Consider the following 18,733-nt stretch of genomic DNA (forward strand, 5'->3'; position numbering starts at 1 on the left):
CACCTCATCTTCCGACTTGGCATTTTACAGCTTTCCGGACTGAATACTGAATTCAACAACTTTAGATCTTGAACTCCCTCCTCCATCCCCACCCCCTTTCCGTTTCTTCCCCCTCCCTTTTGTTTTTTCCAATAATTCATATAGACTTCTTCTCCTGCCTATTTCCATTATATTTAAACCTATACCTTTTATGCCCTGTTAGCCTTATTTCACCCCACCCCCACTAGATCTGTACCTTGTGTGTCCTGCCATCCATTCTTAATTAGCACATTCTCTTAGAGAATATCACCACCTTCAACACCTCTTTGTTCTTTTGTCTGTGACATCTTTTGATTATCTGCTCCTATCACTGCTTGCTTGTCCCGACAATCACGCCCCCCCCCCCCCACCCCCCACACTTCTCCCCACCCTCACCCCACCTTAAACCAACTTATATTTTACCCCTCTCCTGATTTTACTCAGTTCTGTTGAAGGGTCATGAGGACTCGAAACGTCAACCTTGTTCTTCTCTACCGATGCTGCCAGGCCTCCTGAGTTTTTCCAGGTAATTCTGTTTTTGTTTTGGATTTCCAGCATCCGCAGTTTTTTGTTTTTATCTCTATGTTTAGATCAGATCAATACTCTTCTGTCCTGCCACATTCAGCTGTGAATGGTTGTGGATAATTAAACAACTAACTGGAGGAGGTGGGTCCATAAACATCTCCTCAATGATGGCAAAGCACAGCATATCCGTGCAAAAGGAAAGGCTGAGGTTTTTGTGACTATCTTTAGCCAGATGTGCCAAGTGGATGATCCATCTCGGCCTCCTCCTGATGTCTCCCAACATTACAGATGCCAATCTTCAGACAATTTGATACACTCCTCATGATAACAAAAAATGGCTGAGCATACTGGATACAGAAAAGACTATGGGCCCCAATAGCATTCTGGTAAAGTGCTGAAGATTTGTGCTCTAGAACTAGCTGTGTCTCTAATCAAGTTGCTACAGTACATCTACAACACTGGCAACTACTTGACAATTGCAAAAATTGTTCAGGTATCTCCTATACACAATAAACAGGACAAATCCAATCCAGCCATTTACTGCCCCAGTCTACTCTCAATCATTAGCAAAGTGATGGAGATGTCATTGGCAATGCTATAAAGCAGCATTTACTCAGTGATAACCTCTCACTGATGCTCAGTTTGGGTTCCACCAGGACCCTTTGAATACAGGCCTGAGTACAGCTTTTGCCCAAACATTGTCGAAAGAGCTGAATTACTGAGGTGGGGTGACATCAAGGCAGCATTTGACCAAGTGTGGCATCAAGGAGCACATAGCAAAATTGAAGTTAATGGGAACCCAGTGGAAAAACTATCCACTGGCTGGAGACATACCTAGAACAAAGGAAGATGGTTGTGGTTGTTGGAAGTCAATCATCTCAGCCCAGAACACTGCTACAGGAGTTCCTCAGGGTAGTGTCCTTGGCCCAATCATCTTCATTGGCTTCATCAATGACCTTCTGTCCATCATAAGGTCAGAAATGAGGATGTCCGATGATGATTCTGCAATGTTCAGTACTATTTGCAACTCCTGAGATACTGAAGCAGTCCGTGTTCATATGCTGCAAGACCTCGACAACATTTAGACTTGGGCTATTAAGTGCCAAATAACATTCGCGCTACAGGTAATTAACATCTCCAGTAAGAGGGAATCTAACCACTTTTCCTTGACATTCAACGGCAGTACCATTGCTGAATCCCCCACTATCAACATTGTGGAGGTTACCATTGACCAGAAACTTTACTGGACCACTGTGGCTGGGAAATCAGTGATAAGTAACTCACCTTCTGATCCCGAAAGCTTAAGGCACAAGTCAGGAGTGTGATGAAATACTCTCCACTTGCCTGGAAGAGCATAATTTCAACAACACTCAAGAAGCTTAATACAATCCAGGAGTGCTTGATTGGTACCCCATCCACCACCTTAAACATTCACTCCCTCCACCACTGCACACAGTGGCAGTCGTGTGTACCATCTACAAGACTGATCGCAGCAACTTGCCAAGGCTCCTTCAACAGTACCTTCCAAACACGCAACCTTTACTATCTAGAAAAACAAGGGCAGCAGGTGCATGTGCACCACCTGCAAGGATCCCCTCCAAGCCACACACCATCCTGACTTGGAAATATATTGCTCTTCCTTCACTGTTTCTGGGTTAGAAATTTGGAAATCCCTCTTAACAGTGCTGTGGGTGTACCTACACCAAAGACTGCAGCGATTCAAAAAGGCAGATCACCACCACCTTCTCAAGGGCAATTCAGGATAGGAATAAATGCTGGCCTAGCCAGCAATATGCACATCCAATGAATGAAAATAAGTGCATGACGAGTATAAAACAAAAAAAACTCATGAAAAAACTAAGGGCAGAATTTTTCCCTTGATGGGTGGGCGGGCAGCCAACTGCGACCGCCGAAGTGGGCACCGCTGCCATTTTGAGTGGGCGGGCCAATTAAGGCCCGCCCAGCGGGCTGCTCAACAGGAAGTGCTATGTGCTTCCTGTGTGGGGTGGGGTGGGCTGGGGGGGTGGTGGAGGGAGGGAGGGATTCCCCAACGGTCAAAGTGCACACTTTCGCGCATGCGTGCAAAAGAGCGCACATCTCCCTGAGACTAAGTGCTGTCTCGGGGGATCGGTGAAAGGTTTATTGACTTCAAAAATAGAAAAATAAAAAAATTAATAACATGTCCCCCTCATGTGACAATGTTACATGAGATGGGACATGTTAATAAAAAGCACAGAAACTTTATTAAACTTTTTAAAAACAGACATGAAACCTTATCCCACCAGTGGATGAAGTTTCGTGTATATTTAGAAGCCCACTGGGGCTCCTGCCCTGCCCACCAGCCTTAAGGTTGGATGGGCAGTGCCTTTAATTGGTTCAACTACCCTGTCAATGGCCTCAATTCTTGACAGATTGGCGGACGGACAGCTGATTTCGCTGTCCGCCCGCCTTCCTCAATATTTAACTGGAGTGGGAAGATGTCGGGGGGAACCCCCAACGTTATCCCACCTCATTTTCGCAATGGTGAGCAGGCCCCACCCTCAACTTGCTGCCGGAAAAGTTCAGGCCTTACTGTTTGTCTTAAGGCACATCCATGCAAACTTGACCATAGAGTAAATGAGGCTAATACTTACGTGGCAAAGGCTGGACCTCATCATCTGAAACTGGTCTATCAGCTTCTTATGGAGGGGTCGCATTTCTGGATGCACTAATTTCTCATGGATTGCCAATCCCACTCCAAGGATATGAACCTGGGGACAGGAATGACATGTTATGCTGGTAACTAAGGAACAATCTGGGAAAACGATATGCACTAAAACTGCACTATGAACTTGATAACTGCCATCTACTTTATTTTTTTTTATCTTCTTCCTCGGTCTGTCACACTAGAACATGAATGGTCTTTCTGGAGTTACTGGAGGCCTTCGTTACTGTGGTGCTTAAGGTACACTGAGTTAGAGTTAGAAATTAGAGTGGACTCCATTAGGTTGCAAAAAATTGTACTAAACATTTTCCTTTGGTATTATCTTTCCTTTCTGAAAGATGTACGGCTCACCAAAATGTCAATTCCTCAAGTAGAAATAGCTGCTGATTATTTGACTGCGTAAGGAATTACAGCTGAGTCCAGTCCTTTGACATACTATGAGCCTTCATGAAGTGGTCAGCACTTGTTCATACCCTTGGGTTTCCAACACAGCAAGCTCCCTATTTCAGTAGTTTCATTACAGGGAGTTGGGGATGGAGTGCAGCAAGACACTGGAAAATTATTCTTAATAAAAGGGAGATGAAATAAAATAGGAGCTCATTCTGTTATTACACAAAATAAGAGCTCACAGTGTAGGGGGTAAAATATTACCATAGAGGATTGGTTAGCTAACAGCAAACAGAGAGTAGGCATAAATGGTCATTTTTGGCAAGGTGTAACTATTGGAGTGCCACAGGGATCAGTGTTGGTGCCTCAACTATAATCTATATTAATGACTTGAATGTACGTTGCTAAATTTGCTGATGACATAAGGATAAGTAGGAAAGGAAGTTATAAAAAGGACATAAGGTGTCTGCAAAGGGATATAGATAGGTTAAGGGAGGGGGCAAAAAATTGGCAGATGGAGTATAATGTGGGAAAATGTGAACTTGTCCACTTTAGCAGGAAGAATAAAAAAATCAGCATATTATTTATATGGGGAGAGATTGCAGAACTCTGAGGTACAGAGGGATCTGGGCATCCTGGTATGTGAATCACTAAAAGTTAGTATGCAACTACAGCAAGTGATTGGGAAGGCAAATGGAATGTTGTTGTTCATTGCAAGGGGAATGGGATATAAAAGTAAGGATGTTTTGCTACTGTTGTATAGGGTATCAGTGAGACCACATCTAGAGTACCATATATAGTTCTGGTCTCCTTATTTAAGAAAGGGCATAACTGCATTAGAAGCTGTTCAGAGAGGATTCAGTCAACTGATTCCTGGAACAAGGGAGTTATCCTATGAGGAAAGTGGTTTAAGGTTTTGAATACCGTTTGGATCTCTCTTTGGGTAACTTGTGGTTGTTTTGGCATGGTAAGGTTTCCCCTACTTATGAGTGACTTAGGTCTAACTCCGGTAGGTTTCTTCAAAAATTCCTTTATTTACACTATAATACACATTCTAGGTTTCTAGGCAAGTATGCCTCTCTTGTACAACCTCTTCCATCTTTTCTTCTCACTCTCTTGCACATGACTGCTGATGTGCTGTTACATCATGATACATATCACTATCTAACTACCATAACTATTAACCCATTATTCTACAGAACGGTTGGATAGGTTGGGCCTGTATCCTTTGGAATTTAGAAGAATGAGATCTTATTGAAACATATAGACCCTAAGGGCATTTGACAGGGTGGATACTGAAAAGATTTTTCCCCGTGTGGGAGAGAGTAGAATTTTAAAGGTGTAGATGAGGAGAAAATTTTCCTTTCAGAGGGTAATGAGTCTGTGGAACCCTCTTCCCCAGAGAGTGGTGGAGGCTGGGTCATTGAGTATTTTTAAGGCTGAATTAGATAGATTCTTAAATTGACAAGGGATTCAAAGGGTATAGTGGGTAGGAAGGTAATTGGAGTTGAGGCCACAATCAGATCAATCATGACCTTACTGAATGGCAGAGTAGGCTCGAGGGGCCAAATGGCCTATTCCTGCTCCTAATTCATATGTTTGTATACTCGTAAGTATTTCCTCTTTTGTTTACCATGTTCTCTTGATCTATTTTGAATCAACAACACTCAAGAAGCTTGACACCATCCAGGACAAGGCAACCCGCTTGATTGGCACCCCTTCCACAAACATTCACTCCCTCTGCCACCGCCGAACAGTAGCAGCAGTCTGTACTGTCAAGATGCACTGCAGGAGTTCACCAAGACCCCTTCAACAGCACCTTCCAAACCCATGATCACTACAATCTAGAAGGACAAGGGCAGCAGACACATGGGAACACCACCACCTGGAAGTTCCCCTCCAAGCTGTTCACCATCCTGACTTGGAAATATATCACCATTCCTTCACTGTCGCTGGGTCAAAATCCTGGAACTCCCTCTCTAACAGCACTGTTGGGTGTACCCACACCACATGGACTGCAGCAGTTCAAGAATGCAACTCACCACCACCTTCTCAAGGGCAATTAGGGATGGGCAATAAATGCTGGCCTAGCTAGTGGCATCCATATCCCGTAAATTAATAATAAAAAAAAAAATCATTTGGCTAGCAGTTACTAATGTTCTTAAGACAAGTTTTGGCAACGAGGCACTTTTCAAATACTAATTTGAAAAAAAGGCTTCAGGTAGCTGTCTGGATTACTACCACTCCTCCTACTCTTCTTGGCATGGTGGCACATTCTGGTTCAGTACCATGAAACTCTTCCAGTTGTTGTGGGGCAGGGGGGATGGTCAGAATGGGTCATAACCGCAGTTCCTCTTGCAGCTGACAGACTAGAGGAATTCAGGTCGTTACCTGTTTTGGCGTGTATCTTTACCATATGAACATACGAAATAGGTGCAGACGTAAGCCATTCGGCCCCTTGAGCTAGCTCCACCATTGAATAAGATCATGGCTGATTTGTTTGTATTTTTAATTCCACATTCCCATCTACTGCTGATCACCTTGATCCCCTTGCCTAGCAAGAATCTTTCTACCTCCGTCTTAAAGATATTCAATGACCCCGCCTCCACTGCCTTCTGAGGCAGAATGTTCCAAAGTCACACAACTTTCTCCTCATCTCTGTCCTAAAAGGGCGACCCCTAATTTTAAAACAGTGCTCCCTAGCTCTGGACTCACCCATAAGAGGAAACATCCTTTCCGTGTCCAGCTTGTCAAGACTTCAGGATCTTATATACTTCAATCAAGTCACCCCTCACTCTTCTTAGCTCCAGTGGAAACAAACCCAGTCTGTCCAACTTATCGTCATAAGACAACCCATTCATTCCAGGTAACAATCTCATAAACCTCCTCTGAAACACCTCTACTGCATTTACATCCTTGGTTAAATAAGGAGAGCAAACCTGTACACAGTATTCGAGATGTGGTCTCACCGATGCCCTGTATAACTGAAGCAAAACATCCTTATTTTTATGTTAATTTCCTCTTGTAATAAAGGATTGCATTCCATTAGCTTTCTTAATTACTTGTTGTACCTGGATACTAACTTTTGGGGATTCATGCACTAGAACATCTAGATCCCACTGCACCTTGGAATTCTGTACTCGTTCTCCATTTAAGTAATACTTGACATTTTTATTCTTCCTGCCAAAGTGAACAACTTCACATTTTCTCACATTATACTCCATCTGCCAGATTTTTGCCCACTCACTCAACCTATCCATATCCATCTGCAAACTCCTTATGTCCTCTTCACGATTTTCCTACATATCTTTGCGTAATTTGCAAAATTAGCTACCATGCCTTTGCTCCCCTCATCCAAGTCACTGATATGAATTGTAAAAAGTTGAGGCCCCAGCACAGACCCCTGCAGGACTCCACTCGTTACATCCTGCCAATCAGAAAACCTGACAATTTGCATGTGGCTCAGACAATAATTCAGAGATTATTACTTTTGAGGTTCTGCTTCTTAATTTGATACCTAGCTCCTCATACTGATTATGCAGAACCTCTTTCCTAGTTCTACATATGTCTTTGGTACTTACATGGACCACAACAACTGGATCCTTCCCCTTCCACTCCAAGTTCCTCTCCAACCCTGAGCAGATGTCCTGAACCTTGACATCAGCAGGCAACACAGCCGTTCGGACTCTCGCTCTTTGCTGCAGAAAACAGTGTCAATTCCCCTCACTACACTGTGCCCTACTACCACTACATTCCTATTTGTGCCCCCCGCCTGAACGGCTTCCTGTACCATGGTGCCGTGGCCAGCCTGCACATTCACCCTGCAGATCTTGTCTTCGTCCACACAAGTTTTGAGCACCTCAAACCTGTTTGACAATTGCAAAATCTGAGGCTCCTCAATTCCTATCTGCTCGGTCCCTTTACCTGCTTCATTCACGGCCACATCCTCCTATCCCTCACTGCTGGCCAAAACAGACGACCCTATTCCATGTGGCATGACTGTCCTCTGGAACAAAGTATCCAGGTATTTCTCCCCCTCTCTCACGTTGCACAGTGTCTGCAGTTTGACTTCCAGATCAATAATCCTGATCTGGAATTTCTCTAGCTGCTTACGCTTTCTACAACATGTTTGTCCTGGATCACCTTGGCATCCAAAACCTCCCACATTTCAGAGCTGCAAGTAACATCTGTCCTGCCATTGTTACACAATTAACTTAGAATAATTCCTACCTATACTGCAATTTACTGTGCTTACTAAATGCTAATACTATCCACAAATAAAATTAAATGTTATATGATTCTTAGTTGCACTGGTATGTGTTTTAGGTATTTACTTTAATTATTTTAACACTTTTATTTTAACTGGTTTATTTTATATTTATTTTTATTGTATTTTAGTTTTAGTTCTTTTTACTCATAGATCTACCTTAACTCCTGTGTCCTAACTTGGCTAATAACACAATGTTCCTTACACCAAACACTGGCCAATCAATTTACTAGTTTCCTGTGATGTCATAGTTCTTTTTTATATCTCAGTTTTTACTCAGTTTCTTCAGCAGTTGAGATGCTGTTCCCCAGTCCTGACTGCCTCTGTTCAGCTCCTATAATTGCTATCACAATGTTCATCCGGTGAGAGGTGAGTCAGACACTATCAGTTTTTTTTTGCAAATGGAACTAACTGCCACTTAATGTCATTCTGTCCGATGACCGATTCCCACCAAATGGGGAGCAGATCCTGATACTTAAAGGTTGCTTCCTGGTAAGAGTTGAGCACTCATAGCTAATGACTATTTTCCCCTTCCTCCCCTGGCATCTCTTCTGTTAGATCCCAGATTCTTCAGAAACCATGGGGCAGAATTTTACATCCCGTGGGTGGGCGCGTGCCAACCTGATTGGGCATAAAATTGTGCGAGATGACATCGGGTGAGCGTCCCAATGTCACTGCGCACTCGTGATATTTCGCTCAGCAGGCGTGCACGGCAGTCGAAAGTGCACCTGCCAACAATTAAGTGGGCAATTAAGCCCATTTAAGGCGCAATTCAATGCGATTTTTCGTGGCCCGTCCAACCTTAAGGTTGGCACCCAGGCCAATCAGCCAGACGGTCTTTACATTTTTAATGAAACCTCATCCAAGGGCGGGACGAAATTTCTGTTAGGAAATAAAATAGAAATAAATATCTGGGAACAGCATTTTTATGAGGTACGCTTTCAGGTGCTTGACTGTGCTGCATGGATATTTTTTCCAGCTTTATTATGCTCTATTTTATTATTTGCTGGTCTGCAGCTCCGAGGCAGCTTTCTGCCTTCAGGGAGCTCTCTCACAGCGCTCACTCATGCCTGCGGTGAGGTCATTGCCGCCCACCTTCCGCCCCTACCCGGGCAGCGCTGAGCTTTTCAGCACACGTTTCACACTGGTTGGCCGTTAATTGGCCAGCCAGCATGAAATTGCAGTCAAGGGCCAATCGTGGTTGCGGGCTCATTTCCTGACTGCTCCCGGGCCTGCCAATCATGCACGCCCAATGAGGGGAAAATTCAGGCCCATTTTTCTTCAAATATTGAATGATATTTGCAATTTTTGACTCTCAGACATCCTCTAATCACAAAATATCCTCCCAAATTGTTTTCTGCAGTGTCCCCTTTGCTGGCACAGAGCCACAAATCACTTTTGCTGTGGTCTCTGAATAAACTATCAGAATTGGGTTCAGAGATAACTGGAGAACAGAAAGAATCACAGTACCTGTTCCTGCATCAGCTCCTTCAGCTGACTGATCTTCTCACTGTCCTCTGGATGACTCACTATGTACTCCTTTTGGAAGAATGCCTGTCAAAGGAAAAGAAAATTGTGTATTTGACCAGACATTTGGCAACATTTGTGACAAAAACAAAGTGAGGTACAGCTTCTGCTTTGGACAAAACCAGAGATCTAGGTGCAAATTGAGGAGTTTTTTTTCTCCCCCCCACCTCAGTTTTTGCTCAAACTCATTTGCATATTGCTAAACAATTTTGTGCAGTTTGTTTAATACAGCTGAAAGTGGGTTTATCGCAAAAAAATAAGCATTTTAATCCGAATATCAATCCACCTGTGAATACGCTGATTTTAAATTACTGAAAACGACTTTTCAAAACTTTACAAAACCATTTGCTACTTATATTATTATAATCAGTTCCTTAGTAAGGTAAAGAAGCTTTTAAAATCTTTTAAAATATATGTAATATTGTCTTTTTGCCCAAAAGAGCCAGCTTAATTTTTAGACTCTCCTTAAGGCCCACTAATGAACAAAATTAGCAGAACCTTGCCATGGTGATTAATTTGACCGGTGGTGGGGGGTGGGGGGCATGGCCAGTTTTGGGGCCAGATTCTAGCATGATATTTTTAATCCAGTACAAAAGATTGCAGAAACTCAACTTGCGCTGAATGTAATTTATGCATAAAAATTGTGCAAATTGTGCAAAGAGAAACAGCGCAACTTACTGCATGCTTCAGGCCAGTATTTCTAACCTGCATTTTCACAAAGGTAATTAGCAAGATCTGATCTAATCATGTACTTTTTTATTGAGTTAAAGTTGCTTGCCTTCTAAGAATACAATCTTCTGCAGATATTTTCATGGTGGAATTGCACAGCTCTTCACGTTTGTTGGTTTGGTTAGTTTAATTCTTTACTGGTAGCTCAAATTACACAGATGGGGAGGTGGGGAAACGTGTGTGGGTGCATACACATATTCGAACACCGGGTTCATGCAGCATGTGGCACCTGCAAGCGGATAGCATTGATCTCCGAGCTCCGCATCAAACCCCTTTGACTCCATGGGTATTACTGTGTTCAACAAACAAAGAGACTGAGTATGGGCTATCTATTCTCTTCTTTGGATAATGAAAACAGAAAATGTTGGAAAAAACCTTGAGAACAGCGCAAATGTAAAGTCAGTCAGCCACCAAGCCCTTGTTCGAAAACTATTACATCTCTAACTTTTCCTAGTTCTGATGAAATGTCACTGACCTGAAACGTTAACTTTATTTCTCTCTCCACACAAATGCTGCCTAACCTGCTGAGTTTTTCCCAGCATTTTCCATTTGTATTTCAGATTTCCAGCATCCACAGTATTCTTTTCGATCCTTTTTGGGTACTCATTCACTGGCTGGGTAACTGTTACTATTTAATATACTTATTGAATTGTAAAAAATGCCTCAATTTCAGCATGGGTCTGTACAATCCAATATTAGATGACTTTGATAGATATTACATCGCTGCATTTGTTAAAAAATTTATAATTTGTTCAATACTTATGGATAAAAACAATCCCTTTAACATTAAGGAGACTTCTCTATTCATTAATAGGGTAGGATTGTCATAAAAATGTGTTTGGTACACCTTCTTTAGTTTGAGGGAAATTGAAAAAAATGATCATACTAGTCGGAATGAGGGCCAGCAGTAGGACTGTGCAATGACAGGTGTCCTAACATTAATGGTTACAGCGAGCAGCAATATTGCAGTTAGTTTGCTGACCATTAAATTACACTGACCCCTGTTGAGAATGAACACTTTACTGATTTATTTTTACACAGACACAGCACCAAAATCTCTCAGGGCTGTACAACACAGGTTGGATACAAACGTCCAATACCAATATGAGCAGAAAGCGCTCTACTTTTTTCCACCTCTACATCAGCCGTCCCTGTGTCCTACTTAACTGAGGTTGCCCGGTTGTGCTTTATTTTCAGTAATTTTGTGCCACGCGTTCATGTTTGTGAGGAACTGGGTCTAAGAGACATTGACCCTTGCATTCAGCAGAGAGAGAGAACTTCTATCCCATTGGCCTGAGCTGGATTAAAATCCAATTGCCAGAGGTGAAAGGGCAGTGTGTTGGATCACAGTATTGCTTAGACCACCTAATATCTTTTTCCTAAATCTCATAAACTAACAGAATGGGATCTACAAAATCTACTTTGTAGATTCTGTGTGATTCATCTAATCTGCTCTCTGTGCACACTTTTTGCTTGAAATGCAAATGACAACAGGCCAGAAGTTACACTGCAGGATGGTACTGCGTGAGTGAAATTCCTGTGTCTGATATTTTAAGAGAGGCATTAATTTGATTAGATGATTAGCACATTAAAATGGTGAATTTAATATAAACATATGCTAAGTGTTTGTACACTAATATTACAGTGTGATCATCATCATAATCATCCCACATCCCAGCAAGGTCACAATTCACATAACAAGGAAGAGTTTGAGAATAGTGGAGAGAACAGCGCACATGTAAAATCAGTCAGTTTGGTTTGGAGACCCAGTCATTAATTGCAATGGTATTGAAAAATCAGAAGTAGAGTCAGAAGTACTGCAGAAATCTCAGTTACTATGGGTGATCAGGGGTGAGATGGCTCTGGTTCATAGAAAAGCAAAGTATTCTGGATACTGGGAATCGGAAATAAAAACAGAAAATGTGGAAACACCATGCAGGTCAGGCAGCATCTGTGGAGGGAGAGAAAATGTTAACATTTCAGGTCTGTCACCAGAACTGGAAAAAGTTCTGAATGATTATTTACAAGGTGTATCAGCTGTCTAATTGTCCTTCTGTACATGTGCACCCACATAAAGGCCAAGTTCAAAGACCATCCTGCATACTCTAACATGCTCACCTCATTTGCAGCAGCGTGTATGCCCAGACAACCGGCTTGCAACTGTGGGAGGAGAGGAGTGGTGTAATGGGCTGAAGGTCTAAACCCTGGGGGTGTAGGGAGAGAGGCCTGGAACTCGGGAGAGTGGAGGAGGAAGGCCTAGAGCTCTGAAGAGATGGCAGTGAAGGGAAGGTCAGGAACTCAGTGCAGGGAGAGGGGAGAAGGTCTGGAATTCAAGGTGAGGGGAGGGTCAGGAAATCAGGGAGGGAGGGTCAGGAAATCAGGGAGGGAGGGTCAGGGACTTGGGGAAAGGGGGGAAAGTCCAAGGAGTTGGGGGAAGGTCAGGAACTTGTGTGGGGGGATGAAGGTCAGGAACTCAGTGGGGGTGAGGGTCATGAACTGGGAGGAACGGTGAGGAACTCAGGAAGTGGGGTACCCAAGGTGGGTAAGGTCAGGGATCTGGGGTGAGGGAAAGGTAGGAATTCAGAGAGGAGGAAGGTCAGGGACTCAGAGACGGTTGAAGGGCAGGGAACCACGAGGAGGAACATCAATCAGGAGGAGGCAGGGAGAAGTAGGAACAATAAAGAAATACACTATAAACTAAAAGGTACAATTTTATATGGGGTGCAGGAAGAGGAATACCTGTGGGTTTACGTAAGTAAGTCATGGAAGGTGGCAAGATAATAGAGAAGGCCATTAAAAGGCTTACAGGATCTTCGGCCCTTCTAACAGAGACACTGTTGTGGGGTGGCCAAGTTGTACTATTAATGATAGAATTGATCTGCAGACATTTCTTGGGTGGAAACGTTAAGTTTACTTACAACATACTCAGCAGCAATTACACGTGTGCTTTCAACTCCAACTCTAACTCCACACTGACTGTGGAGGTAGCCTGCGCTACTCTCTTATTGGTTACTATAGATCAAGTGATCTCTCCCAACAAGTATTATTCTTAAAAGTACATTACACACTAAATAAAACTTTAATTACCACAGACACAGATTACAAAAGCAAGGAAGTTATGCTAAATCTTAGTGAACACCAGTTAGGCTGCATCTGGGGTACTGCAGCCAATTCTAGACAAGGATTCTGACAAGCTGTCAAGGCCTAGAGAGGGTGCAGTGTTGATTTTCTAGAATAGTACAAAGGACATAAAACTAGTTACATGGCGAGACTAGAGAACCTGGGTTTGCTCTCCTGAAAGAATTAGAGCCTATTCTGCATTCTTACTAACATGCATTATGTGTCATTTGCCAGACTTGACTATTGTAATGTTCTCCTTGTCAGCTTTTAATCTTTCACCCTCCATGAAGTTCAGCTCATCTAAATCTCTGCTGCACATATCCTAATTTGCAGCAAATTCCATTCACCCATCACCCCGGTGCCTGCTGACTAACACTGGCTCCCAGTCCATCACTTCAATTTAAAACAACGCCTCCTCATTGTGAAATTCCTCCATTTATCACTCCTTCCTATTTGAGCTAGGTATTGTGAGTGCTGCATGTCCTCTGAACTCAGGAATGAGTGTGCTGTACATTCTTTGAACTCAGGTGTGAGAGCGCTACACATTCCCTGAATACAGGAAAGAGAGTCCTCACATTCTCTGAACTCGGGGATGAGAGCGCTGCACACTCTCTGTGCTCAGGAGTGAAAGTGCTGCATGTTCTCTGAACTTGGGAGTGAAAGCGGTGTACATTTTCTGAACTAGGGAGTGAGAGTGCTGGAGAGTGCTGCACGTTCTCTGAACCTAGGTATTAGAGCACTGCATATTCTTGGAAGTCGGGAGTGAGAACACTGCATGTTCTCTGAACTGGGGAGTGAGTGTGCTACGCATTCTCTAAACTTAGGCGTGGGAGCGATGCATGTTCTCTGAACGTAGGAAATACCTTTGTACTCTGTGGCTTAGCATATTCATTTGACCTTTGATGCCATTATATGTAAATAAAGATTTTGGGCAGTAGCCATTTTATACATCACATTGAAGTGAGGTATACAACAAAGCAGTTGCCCAATCTGTGTTTGGTATCCTCAATGCAAAGGATTGGATATAGTATACTAACTTGAAAGTACAAGTAAATTGCTATTTCAGCTGGAAAGTGTGTTTGAAAGATGAGAAGGGAGGAGGTGAAAGGGCTGGTATTACAGCTCCTGCACTTGCATGAGAAGGAGGTAGAAGTGGGCTTTGGGTACAGTGAGGTTGGAAGCTGTGGAGGAAAGTTCTCTAGAGGAGATGAGGTCACCGACAGCTTGGAAACAATAGCTTGATGTTTGTGGTCAGGTCATAGTCCAGGGGGATGTAAGAGGCGGTATCAGAAAATGGCATTCAACCTCCGGTAGGTAGAGGCCGATTAGATAAACAATGCCAGTGTCACCCTTGATCCAATGGCCGAAGAGAAGGTTCAGGTGAACAAGAATTCTGACAACAGGAGAAATGTTCACTATAGGGTGGAAAAGGAGAGGGGAATTGAGGATGATTGAGTGGACCAGTGTGTCATGAATGGAATGGCCTCTTCAGAATACCAAAAAGTGAAGAGCAGGGAAAGATGTGTTTGTTGGTGGCATCACACTGGATTGGCAGAAATGGCAGTGGAAAATCTGTTGAAAATGGAGGTTGATGGTATGGTGGATAAGGACAAAGGAAATCCTATCATTCTTCTGGGAAAGGGGGAATGGGGTGAGAGCAAAAGTGAGGGCAATGGAATGGACATGGCCAAGGGCCTTATCAACTTACCAAAGCTTAGCGTCACTGCCACACCTCTTGCCTCAGCACCTGTCTCTGGCTCCAACTTATTTCATCTAGATTCCAACTGAAAATCTGTCCTGCATGCTTCGGATCCATACATGATTACACATCTTTCCAAAACATTCAATTTTCGTCAAACCACTGTTCTCGCCCCATCCTGAGATCTATGCTCAATGCCATACGGCACTACATGCATACCACTGACTTCTATCTTCAGTTGCACTGATGCACTCTATCTCAAAGCTGTCCTGCTCCACAATTCCATTTCATCCTTTGCCTCATCTGGCGCTTTAACAAACAACTAACTTTATTCTTTCAGGTATCAAGAATCGCAAGTTTCAATAACTCTTGGATATAAAGTCTCTCCGAATTCTTCTTCTCCTTCATTTCCCTCTGATGTTTTCCTGCCTTCCAATCTCACCCCTCGCTATGTTTTTTTGAACCCCTCTAATCTTCTCCTCTCTCACCCTGAGCCGTCAGTTCTGAGCTTCATCCTCTTATGCCTCAATGAATTTTAAGCCTGGCATGACTCTGAGCTCTTCTGCCCTCTTTACTTCTGATCCTACTTCTTTGGCCAGATGTTTTCCACCTCACAGTGAATGTTTTTCTTGTCAGAATTCTTGTTGCACTTGAACCTTCCCTCCGGCCTATTACCCTCTTTGGATCAAGGGTGATACTGGTACTGTTTGTCAAATCGGCCTCTACTTACCTGAGGCTGAATGCTAATTTTCTGACACCGCCTGCTACATCCCCTGGACATGACCTCACCTCAAACGTCAAGCTATTGTTTCCAAACTGTCAAGGACATTATCACCTCGGGAGAGCTTCCCACCTCACAGTACCCAAAGTTCACTTCTACCTTCTTCCCAATATCCACAAACAGGACTGCCCTGATAGATGCATTGATTCAGCCTGTTCTTGCCCAATAGAATTGACTTCTTTCATTTTTTTCTCCCTTGTCCAGTCTCTTGCAACCTACATCTCTGACACTTCCTAAGTCCACTGCCCCTTTTAAAATTTATAGTTTCTTGGCCCTAGCCATCTACGCTTCACCATGGACATCCAATCAATCTACACCCAACCCCCACCCCCCCAAGAAAGCCTGAGGAGTCTCCACTTCTTCTTTGAATGGAGGCGCTAAGAGTCACCATCAACCAACACCCTCCTTCACCTGGCTGAACTTGTTCTTTCATTGAATAACTTCTTCTTTGACTCGACTCACTTCCTCCAAATAAAAGGTGTTGTTATGGGAAACTGCATGGGTCCTTACATGCCTGCCTTTTCATGGGATATGTGAAAACTTCTTTGTTGGAGTCCTACTCAGGTCCCTCCCTCCTCTTTCTGATAAATTGATAATTTATCAATGACGTTTCCTGCATTCGTTGGAACTGGAAAGTTTCATTGACTTTACTTTCAATTTCCACCCTTCTCTCACCTTCTAAGGTCCATTTCCAAATCTTCCCTCCCCTTCCTCGACTTCTCAGTCTCCATGTCTGGGGATGTGCTATCATTCATGATAAGTTCTGAAGAAGGGTCATACGGACTAGAAACGTCAACTCCGCTTCTCTCTCCACAGACGCTGTCGGACCTGCTAATTTTCTCCATCATTTTCTGTTTTTGTTTTAGATTTCCAGCATCCGTACTAATTTGCTTTTATCAACTATAAGTTCGCTGACTTGCATAGCTACCTTGACTACACTTCGTTCCACTTCTTTCCCTGTAAGGACGTCATCCCATTCCTCCACCTTTTCTCCATTGCATAGGCTCTGCTAATACAGCCTTCCATAGAGGTGTTTCTGATGTTTTTCTTTTTCCTCAACCAAGGATTCCCCTCTGTAGTTGGAAGGGCCCCCAAATATGTCCCTTCTATTTCCCACGACAACTGCGCTCAGCCCTTCCCTTTTCAGAACCACGATAGGGTTTCTTCACCAGTCTCCACATTTAATGGATGCCATTTCTGCCACCTCCAAAGCAATGATACTAATAAACACATCTTCCTCTCCCCTCTGCCTACAGCATTTTGAATGGTTCCTCCTTCCCCAACACCCTGGTCCACTCCTCAGTCACCCCTAACATACCCTCCCCTTCCCATTGCACCATGCTATACAAATACAGGAGATGCAACATATGCACTTAAGCCTCCAAACCTACTAGTCAGATCCACAAACACTTTCCCTAGCTGAAACAGTGATTTACTTGTACTTCTTTCAATTTGGCACACTGTATTTGCTGCTTACATTGAGAAGACCAAACACAGATTGTGTGATCTGGCAAATGAAGCTTAATGTGGGAAAATGTGAAGTTGTTCACTTTGGCAGGAAGAACAAAAAAGCAGAGTATTACTTAAATGGAGAACGGCTGCATAATTCTGAGGTGCAGAGGGATCTAGGTGTTCTAGTACATGAGTCACCAATAGTCAGTATGCAGGTACACCAAGTAATTGAGAAGGCTAACGGAATGCTATCCTTTATAATGAGAGGGATTGAACATAAAAGTAAGGATGTTATGCTTCAGTTATACAGGGCATTGGTGAGACCGCATCTTGAATACTGTGTGCAGTTTTGGTCTCCTTATTTAAGGAAGGATGTAAATGCATTGGAGGCAGTTCAGAGGAGGTTTACTAGATTGATACCTGGAATGAATGGGTTGTCTTATGAGGAAAGGTTGGACAGACTGGGCTTGTTTCCACTGGAGTTTAGAAGAGTGAGAGGTGATTTGATTTAAGTTTATATGATCCTGAATGGCCTTGACAAGGTGAACGTGGAAAGGAAGTTTCTTCTTGTGGGTGAGTCCAGAACTAGGGGACACTGTTTTAAAATTAGGGGTCGCCCTTTTAGGACAGAGATGAGGAGAATTTTTATCTCTCAGAGGGCTATGTGACTTTGGAATTCTCAGCCTCAGAAGGTGGTGGAGGTGGAGTCATTGAATAATTTTAAAGCAGAGGTAGATAGACTCTTAAACAAAAACATAAAATGCTGGAAAAACTCAGCAGGTCTAGCAGCATCTGTGGAGAGAGAAACAGAGTTAACGTTTCAAGTCCATAAGACCCTTCTTCAGATAGATAGATTCTAGTTAGGCAAGGGAATCAAAGGTTATCAGGGTTAGATGGAAATGTGGAAATTAAAACACAAGAAGATCAGCCGTAATCTTATTGAATGGCGGAGCAGGCTCGGGGTGGGGTGGGGGGGTGCTGAATCCTGTTCATATTTCTTATGTTCTTATGACTGATTTGCAGAATACCTCCATTCAGACCCCAAGTGTGACTCTGAGCTTCCAGTCATCTGTCATTTTAATTCTTGCCCAATCCCACTCTGATCTCAGCCTCCTACATTGTTCCAATGAAGCTGAATGTAAGCTTGGGGAACAGCGCCTCATCCTTCAACTAGGTATTTTACTGCCTCCCAGACTCAACAATGAGTTCAACATTTCAGATAATATCCTCTGATCCCTTTTTTTGGATGGCAGCTGATGATTCTGCTATTCCCATTTACACCTCCTCTAGGCCCATCTTTTGTTTCTTTACCTTCTTCTTTTGCCTTGCACCATCAACCCTTTTGCCTTTTAATCTCTTCTGCCTGCCACCCTATCACAGACCTTCCATTTGTTCTCACCCTCATTACCCTGCCTCTGTACTTGCTTATAAAACATGTTACATCTCTAACTTATTCTAGTTCTGACAAAAGATCATTGACCTGAAATGTTATCTCCATTTCTGTTTCCACTGTAAGAAGTGAAA

At 43.2% G+C, this 18,733-nt stretch overlaps 1 protein-coding gene across 1 annotated transcript in view; it reads right to left on the bottom strand.

Annotated features, from left to right (window-relative positions):
- The window catches only part of dock3 (dedicator of cytokinesis 3), a 1,401,685-nt gene that overhangs the window by 103,246 nt on the left and 1,279,706 nt on the right, over nucleotides 1-18,733 (bottom strand). Inside the window, 2 exon segments of the mRNA XM_041191502.1 lie at nucleotides 3,173-3,293; nucleotides 9,372-9,455. Coding sequence (XP_041047436.1) covers nucleotides 3,173-3,293; nucleotides 9,372-9,455 — 205 coding nt within the window.

This window comes from Carcharodon carcharias, chromosome 7 (genome assembly GCF_017639515.1).
Source record: "Carcharodon carcharias isolate sCarCar2 chromosome 7, sCarCar2.pri, whole genome shotgun sequence".
In the NCBI taxonomy this organism is placed as follows: Eukaryota; Metazoa; Chordata; class Chondrichthyes; order Lamniformes; family Lamnidae; genus Carcharodon; species Carcharodon carcharias.